Here is an 8,318-nt window from a genome sequence, read left to right on the forward strand (position 1 = left end):
GACATCGGTTTAGAAGGAGGCGTGAACTTCCAATTAAATGCTCATCCGCGGTGCTCTGTGATATAAGTAATTTATGTTTTAATGACAAGATTATGTTTTGACGACAAGATGTTTATAATGGTACACTTTAAAGTAAAATATATTTTATTAAGTTATTGACTTACAACAATATTTTTATACATTTCATTAAAGATACAGTTTTGGTTGAATAAAACATGAATGCAAATAAAATATTTTGGTTGAAATTTTCTATTAGCACCTCTTTCCTATGAGCCCCTTACTACATAAATGCAGTTATAGAAGTCAGGTATATTCGACACACCTTTTTTTTTAGGAAATGCGATAAAGACTCATTAGAAATCAACAAAAAATATCTATAAAGTATGAATAATTATAATAAATTATAACTGTTCATATTTTATGCATATTTTTTTCATATTTTCATACACTTATATTTCAATTTATAGATTTTTTCTTGAAAAATTACAATTTTTATAGCTATGGAAAAATGATAATGAAAGGTTTTTCGTCATTCTTAAATTATGGTAAGTTGAATAAGATTTTTTATTGTAAAATAATATAGGTTATGAAGTTGTCGAATTATATTATTATTTTTGTAAATTTTATTATAGTTACAGCTATGGTCGATACTATTATATCATAAATGCAGTTAAAGAATTCAGGTGTATTCGACACACCTCTAATTATGATATACATTTACTTTTTTTAGTAAATACGATGAACACTCATTAGAAATTGATTCTTGTAACTATTCATATTTTATAGATATTTTTTTCATATTTTCATTTATATTTTTAACTTTTAGATTTTTTCTTAAAAAACTACCATTATTATAGCTCTGAAAAAATGATAATGAAAAACTTTTCACCATTATAAAATTATGGTAAGTTGAATAAGCTTTTTTATTTTTAAATAATATTAGTACTGTAGAATTGCCAAAAAAATAGTGAAACCTAGAAAAAAATTTTATAGAGACATATTATATATCATTAGAATGATAATTTTATCAACTTTCTAATGGTGTATCTTGTCACTTTTTTGAAGCTGTTCAAAAAAAATGGCGGATCAAAATGTAAATGTTGGTTTTTTCATTTTATTTAAAAAATTAAATAAAACTCTTAGATATCATAGCTTCATTATTAAAAAAAAGTGCAGTTCAATTGATGTTATTGACTGAACAAGAGGAACTAAATGTTTCTCAAAGTATTCATTTTATTATAAAAATGAATTTCTCTTTGAAATCGTAGCTATTGAGAAAACTATTTAAAAAATACTTAAATTTATCAATGCGTTTGAAACAGCTTTGAATTAAATATTGAATTAGATATAAAAAGAAACTATTTTCTATAGTTGACTGTCTTTTTATTTAAAGAAAAGATAATAATGGAAAGTGAAATTGAAACTGACATATCAAATGGAATAACGTTATGTGTTAAACGCGGAGGAGGTGTAAGAATACATGATTTTTTGAATCATGTAGGTTCAAAGTATTCTGATTATAGCAAGAAAAAACATATCCTGACTGCTATTATAGAGCATGCTGTGAAGCTTAATTTAGATACTTTAGTTGATAAGCTCAAACTGAACAAAAGCAAACGCTTATATCAATTTATCCTGTAGAAATTTTTAAAAAAATCGCTTTCGAAAGAGATTAATGAAAATCGATTTTAAAATAAAAATAAAAATAATTGATTTCAAAACAGTTTTTTTTTGTAGCGGTAATTTAAAAAATTTATATGGTGTCGGTTTATTTTCCAAATTTTAAAAATAAGGTAAAAATGTAATATAAATTATAAATATATATAAAAGAAATATTTTTCCTTCTTTCCCAGGTAAACACCAGCTTCGCAATCCGTGTTTTTTCAAAAAATTGCTCAGGTTAGCAGAAATCCTCTTTCACCTTTTCATCTTCCATTTTATTTTGCTCAACTCAAAAAACGTGACAAGATTAAAAACATTACACCATTAAAAAGCTCATAAAATTATCTTTACAATGATTATAATGTCTCTATAAAAATTTTTTCCATGTTAAACATAAATTCTGCAGTACTATATAGGTTGTCGACTTACATTATTATTTTTGTAAATTTTAATAATAGTTACAGTTATGGTCGAATAAAAGATGAAGACAAATGGAACAATATGAGTGGAATTTTTCCATTGGCACCTTCGAAATTACTAAATAATTGACCATCGTTTTTTATTAAATTTTTTTAAATGTTCTAGTAATACAAACTAACACTTCTTTATTTGTTATTTTTATAATTATTTTATAAACCAGCGTCTTTATTGGTTAGACAACAAGTCAAATTAGTTACACTCTAATGTACTAATATAGTAGTTAATATAGGATAGGTTTTTTTATTCATTTGAGCTTAAGTAAAAATTTAAAAATAATTATTTTTAAAACTAAATTTGTACTTTAAAACATATTTCTTGAAAAAATCCTTCTAATTTAACTATGCAATCTTTAAAACCCAAATAATTCAATTAAACACCAAATAAAAATAAGAAGTTCTACTATTAATTATAACCCAATTTCTGAATCTAATACTAATAATTTCTACTAAGTTCTAAAACCGGCTAATCCAACCAAGTGCCGAGTAAAAAGCTTATTATTCCTTTTAGGTTCTGACTAAAACTTGCTAATACGGGTAACGGCCAAATAAAGACCTGAGTATTCATACTAAGTTCCGATTAAAACCTACTTTTACTAATAAGTTCTATGCGAGTACTTGTCAGGAACTTAGTAAGTATTACCAATACGGCTTATTAAGTACTTAATAGGATCAGCCGAGTTTTTTTTTCTCGGGTTGTACAGCAACTATAACGAATGTGGAAGAAGTTTGCTCTTTTTAAGGCCCCAAGGATGTGTGCTTTATAAGTTAAGACAATAAAGCTCGCATCCCCATTGGAATCACCGCTGCTAACGAACAAGCTCCTATTAATAATGCAAATGGATTATCGACTTTCTTTTCTTAGTCATAATTCGGTCATCACTGCAAAGTACAAGCTCATCCCGTCTCTCTACGCAGGCATTGAAATCAAACCAGATGGGGTTGGAAAATCTGACGCAGTTTCCTATTTTGGTACCACTTGTGTTTCTGTTCAATCTGGAAAGCATTCATTATCGACAGCGTACGCTCATGGATTGGACTTTGAACGATATTTGACTTTGCCTGAGTTCGATATTTTTACAAAAGACCCTTTGATCAAGTTGGTCGAGCCAGTGGTTGCCTTCAGTGTTGATTTAGTGGGATTGATTCTCCCTCATGATCATTATGGAACTTATCTAGGCTCTCTAGGAATTCAAATTCATTTTTAATATCAACTTTTATCAAAACACAATGTGTATAACAAGACTTATAGAATTAATTATCTGCATTGCTACTTATATTTAAGGTAGGGCAGTAAACCTTTTGAATCTATTTTGTTTCTCTGTGCAATTAAGTTTGTCTCAGAGAATGTGTAGGCATTGTAACTTGTACTTTGCCAACCAAGTCATATTAAAAAGCAAGTCATCATTACTCATTCTAATTTTTTAAACCAAATGGCCATTTCGCGACTTAGACCTATTTGCATTGTCGCCAAGTGCAAAATAGAATTAATGACTGTAATTGCGGTAGAAGAGAACGCGGCCTTTGATAAGGACGAAATCGAAAGGAAGGGTCTTAATATTCCAAATGATGCGACGATTTCAGACAAATCGGACTGCCCTATTTTATTCATATCAATTGCCAATTATTTAAAAAACCCTCGAATTGACAAAGAGTGAGACAAGTTCCCATGACACACTTTCATTAAATTTAATATATAGAATAAGAGTAATACGGCATAATTTTCTTTTTCAGAGAGGCCTGCAAATACAAACAACTGAAGAAAAAATGGAAATACCCAAAATTATAATACCAAAAAGTGACATCCCTTATGGACTTATTAGAACTTTCGCCGAAAAATGTTTTGTGAATCCGCACCCAGATATTGGTGAACCCTAGTTATCGTCTAATTGTGGTATTAATTACAAGATAATTTAAAAGTTCTTTGCAATTATTTAATTGATTAAATTTCTAAATTTCGGCGTTGGTACTTTATGGATGACCCCTATATACATTTATATAAGTTGTTGTATTGAATGGTCTACACTAGTTTAGTGTTGTTTCTCAGTCCCCTTGCCATATTTTAGATTTTGTGCACTAGTTGGTAGTCTGGATACAATGAAATTTTATGAAAATATCTAAATTAGCCATACAATCAGTTTAATGATTGATAAAATTATGCACATTATATTTTATATTTCCATTCTGTCAGTTAATAATTTAGAAAAATTATTTAGGGTGTATACATAAATGAATGAGGAAGGTTAACTAGTGTTCATAGGGGGTATACATCAATGATTAAAGAAGGTTGAACGCAATCTTGCGTTCCACATTAGTTTTGTAGAGTTAAATGAAAAAAAAAAAATTTTCTTTGTAAAACGTACGAGAAGCCCATTTGCAAAACGCACAGATTTACTGAGTAAACTAATTTAATTGATCTAATATTTAAATAGATAATAGATTTTAGTATACAGAATGTGGAATAGAATTAACTCAATATTTTTATTTTTCTGACTTAATGCGTTTTGCAGATGGGCTACTAATACAAAATATATTTGAATTATACAAAAATTATGTACAATTATTTACAAATTACACTACAGATAAAAAAAATCAACACTAAGTAAAACTGCTATTATATCATGCAATTATATCATATGTATAAGAATCATACATAAAGCTGTATATCATGCATATCATATGATATGTATGATGTATACATATGATATGTATAAGTTATTGTACATATCATAATACATATGATATATATAAGAATCATACATAATGCTGTACATCATACCATATGATATGTACGATATATATATATATATATATATATATATATATATATATATATATATATATATATATATATATATATATGTATGAGATATCATACATATCGCTGTATGAGATATCATACATGATAAATACATATGATATATATAAGTTATTGTACATATCACTGTATATTATATACATGATATAAATAAGAATCATATGTAACGCTGTATATGATACCATATGATATGTACAATATATACATATACAGTGATATCTTATACATATGTATAAGATATCACTGTATACCATACATATCATATGTATAAGAATCAGTTATTTCGCTGTATAAAATTCTCAATCATGCATAAAATTGTTTAAAAAAAATTAAAAAGAACTTGTGTGATTAAACCTGTACAATTTTTAAAAGGTGGCAAAATAAAAAAAATTAAAAAGAACTTGTGTGATTAAACCTGTACAATTTTTAAAAGGTGGCAAAATAAAAAAAATTAAAAAGAACTTGTGTGATTAAACCTGTACAATTTTTAAAAGGTAGCAAAATAAAAAAAGAAAAGAATGCTTATAAGATTAAAATTACAAAATCAAATTGAGAAAAAAGATTTAAACTTGAATGTTCATACTGGTGTCAAATGATGCTCCAACCACTGAAATCAGCAAAAAAAGTTTTAATTTTGTAAGAAGAGTAGATTTGTAATTTAGTAAATAGTTGTAATTTAGTAAATAAAGTAAAACATATGAAGAAAAAAAAAGTCAACACCATAATTCCAATTGAAAGAAAAGTTATGCTTTTAAATTATTAAATGGAACCATATTAAAATCATTAAACAAGATCAAAATATATCAATAGATTTAAAATTTCACCAAGAAAATTTATTTTGTTATAAAATAATAGTTGCTTCCTTGAAAAAATTTCCCAACATGAATAAAACAATTTAATGTCAATTTCAAACATGTTGATACATATTTAATTAGTCTTTTGCACAATATTTTTAATTATATACTTATCTTTATTTGGGACTGCAATGCCAACTTTTTAGAGTTTTCTTTAACTAAGACTTTAAATAATTCCATTTTAGACAATTTACCCTCACTTGACACCAAAATGAACAACAAAAAAAGATTGGATCTTCCCTATAAAAGTACCAAATTAACCTAATGACTTATTTAAATCTCTTACTTATTTATAATATTAAAAAATATCAATTATGTACATTAAACATATAAACATATTAAAAAACAATAAAAGCCATAAATTCTATGTTTTCATTTTTTATGCAAAATGAAAAACTAATGATTATGTTCACTTTTCTTCCAAATAATGTAAAGACATTTGATAGAGTTCTTTTAATTTTTCACGATCTGAAGTGCTTAATTTTTTAAGATAATATGGTATTTTTTTAGCATTATTTTCGCAATTCTGAATAAAAGACTCAACTTCAATTTTTTCTGCTATGTTTTTATTACAAGCTTCTAAAACTTGTTGTGCTTGTTGAGACTGATTATTGTTATTTGAGACATTATTTGTTGATTTAAAAACTTCATATTTACTGCTTTCATATTCAGAATAAGGTTGCAAAATTTTTCTATCCAAATATTCAGCGTAGTTATCAAAAAAGCTATCATAATTTTTTAAAAAATCTGGAACAGGCCAATCAAGACACTGGTTCTTCCATTCATTCCACTTTTCAACAAAATTTTCACAATCATTTATTCTGTAAAACAAGTTCAACTCCATACAAGATTTAATGTTCTCAAGAGTAATATAACAAAGTGAACAAGGTTTTAAAAAGGTTGCCATAAAAATATCCATTTGCTTTACATTTTCAAATCCTAGAGCCTCTAAATGATCTAAAATTGCCATTTCAACATGTGCATTTTCTTTATTCGAAAGAAATTCTATTGAAAATTGCTGACTTTTTTCTCTTGATTTTAAATAATTTTTAATGCTCTCTTTCACTCTTTCATCAATTTCATTGTTGCATAAAATTTTTAAAGTTCCATTAAAAAGTAGGATGGCATTGAATTTAATCTCATTCGAATCAGAAAAACTTTGATTTAATTTCAAAAGCAATTCCATAAGATCAGCAAACTGATCATTAATAAAAATTTCAGGTTTTTCTAAAAACTCTAATGGAAATAAATTTCCATCAAACAAAGACTTAGTATTTTTACGTAGATTCAAAAAAACATCACGTCGAGAGGGAGCGATAAAACATAAACTTTTTTCATGCTTGCTTTCAGAATAGATGTTGCTATTATCACTATCGTCATTTTCTTGGCCATCTCGTTCTGTATGGGTCCTTAAAATAATTAAAATGATTCCAAACTAATTTTTTTAATAATAAAAAAAACAAACAATATCAATTATTAGCTTCACCGGAATAAATGACTACTATCAAGTATTAAAAATATCTCAAGTTTCATCATAAATACCTTTCATGATTTTTCAGTTCTGTATCTATTTTTTTCAGTTCTGTATCTATTTTTTTCAACGTAAAACTTTCATTAACATTTTCAGTAAAGATTTGACTCATCTTTTTGATTTATTTTTCTGATTTGATTTGTTTTTGAAAGCTCGTGGTAATAAAAAATTTAAATTTTGAATGTAAATAGATGCGCCTTGATAGTCTGAAAAAAAACCTTATAAAGGTAATTACGTAACTACGTCTCGCTTGTTCAGCGAAAAGCATAAAAGCGAAATAGTTAATAGTTTTTAATAGTTTAGATTTATTTAGAGGTAAAAGTTTTAATAAAAAAGAATTTATTATATATTTAAATATATTTAAAGTAGTACAATTAATAATATAAAAATCTTAATAAATTCATTTAAATTGTTAATAAAAAGTAATTTAATGCAATTTAATAAAAACCAGGGATTGATAAAAAAAAGAATAAAGAAAACAATTGGCAGTCGGTAAAATGCGAACTGCGAGCCGGTACAATCCTAACTATTTTGCGAAACGAGACATTATAATTTAATGACCGCTGCATTTATGATATTTAAAAAAACGTTTGCTTATTAATTTTTTAATTCGAATTAAATTCGAAATTTAGATTATATTTCTTTTAAATTAAATATAATTTATGTTTCTGCTTGAAGTCCATAAAATATATAGCAAAATAAACAATTAAACGGCAAACAAAAATTAAAAAAATATTACATCATTAACAACCAACAGAACTATTGGTTCGCAAAGAAGTTCGGATGTCCCACGGACGACACGTGCCCACTAGGTAACCCGTTTTCGCAATCTACAAACACCCAACTTTCAAAATAAAAAATCTAAAGAGTATAAATAAAGAATATCAGAAAATATACATTATTTGTGTAATATTTTCCACCTGCCATACTTTGAATGTTTATCAATTTTGAAAAACCAACTATTAAATGTTTCTTAA

At 26.3% G+C, this 8,318-nt stretch overlaps 1 protein-coding gene across 1 annotated transcript; it reads right to left on the bottom strand.

Moving 5' to 3' along the window:
* Positions 1–6,088: 6,088 nt before the first annotated feature.
* LOC105844035 (uncharacterized) lies at positions 6,089–7,505 on the bottom strand. The gene is made up of 2 exons (XM_065803179.1): positions 7,353–7,505; positions 6,089–7,219 (listed from the first exon to the last, which is right to left on the bottom strand). The coding sequence occupies exons 1-2, from the start codon at positions 7,451–7,453 to the stop codon at positions 6,220–6,222; spliced, it is 1,101 nt and encodes a 366-aa protein (XP_065659251.1). The 5' UTR covers positions 7,454–7,505; the 3' UTR covers positions 6,089–6,219.
* Between the last annotated feature and the right edge of the window lie 813 nt (positions 7,506–8,318).

This window comes from Hydra vulgaris, chromosome 08, assembly GCF_038396675.1.
Source record: "Hydra vulgaris chromosome 08, alternate assembly HydraT2T_AEP".
NCBI lineage: Eukaryota > Metazoa > Cnidaria > Hydrozoa > Anthoathecata > Hydridae > Hydra > Hydra vulgaris.

What these genes read in the sequence shown, in the direction of transcription:
- LOC105844035 (XM_065803179.1), bottom strand. Translation starts at nt 7,453, where the DNA reads ATGAGTCAAATCTTTACTGAAAATGTTAATGAAAGTTTTACGTTGAAA. An exon ending in GAACTGAAAAATCATGAAAG is followed by an intron (nt 7,220 to 7,352) that starts GTATTTATGATG and finishes AATTATTTTAAG; the next exon opens with GACCCATACAGAACGAGATG.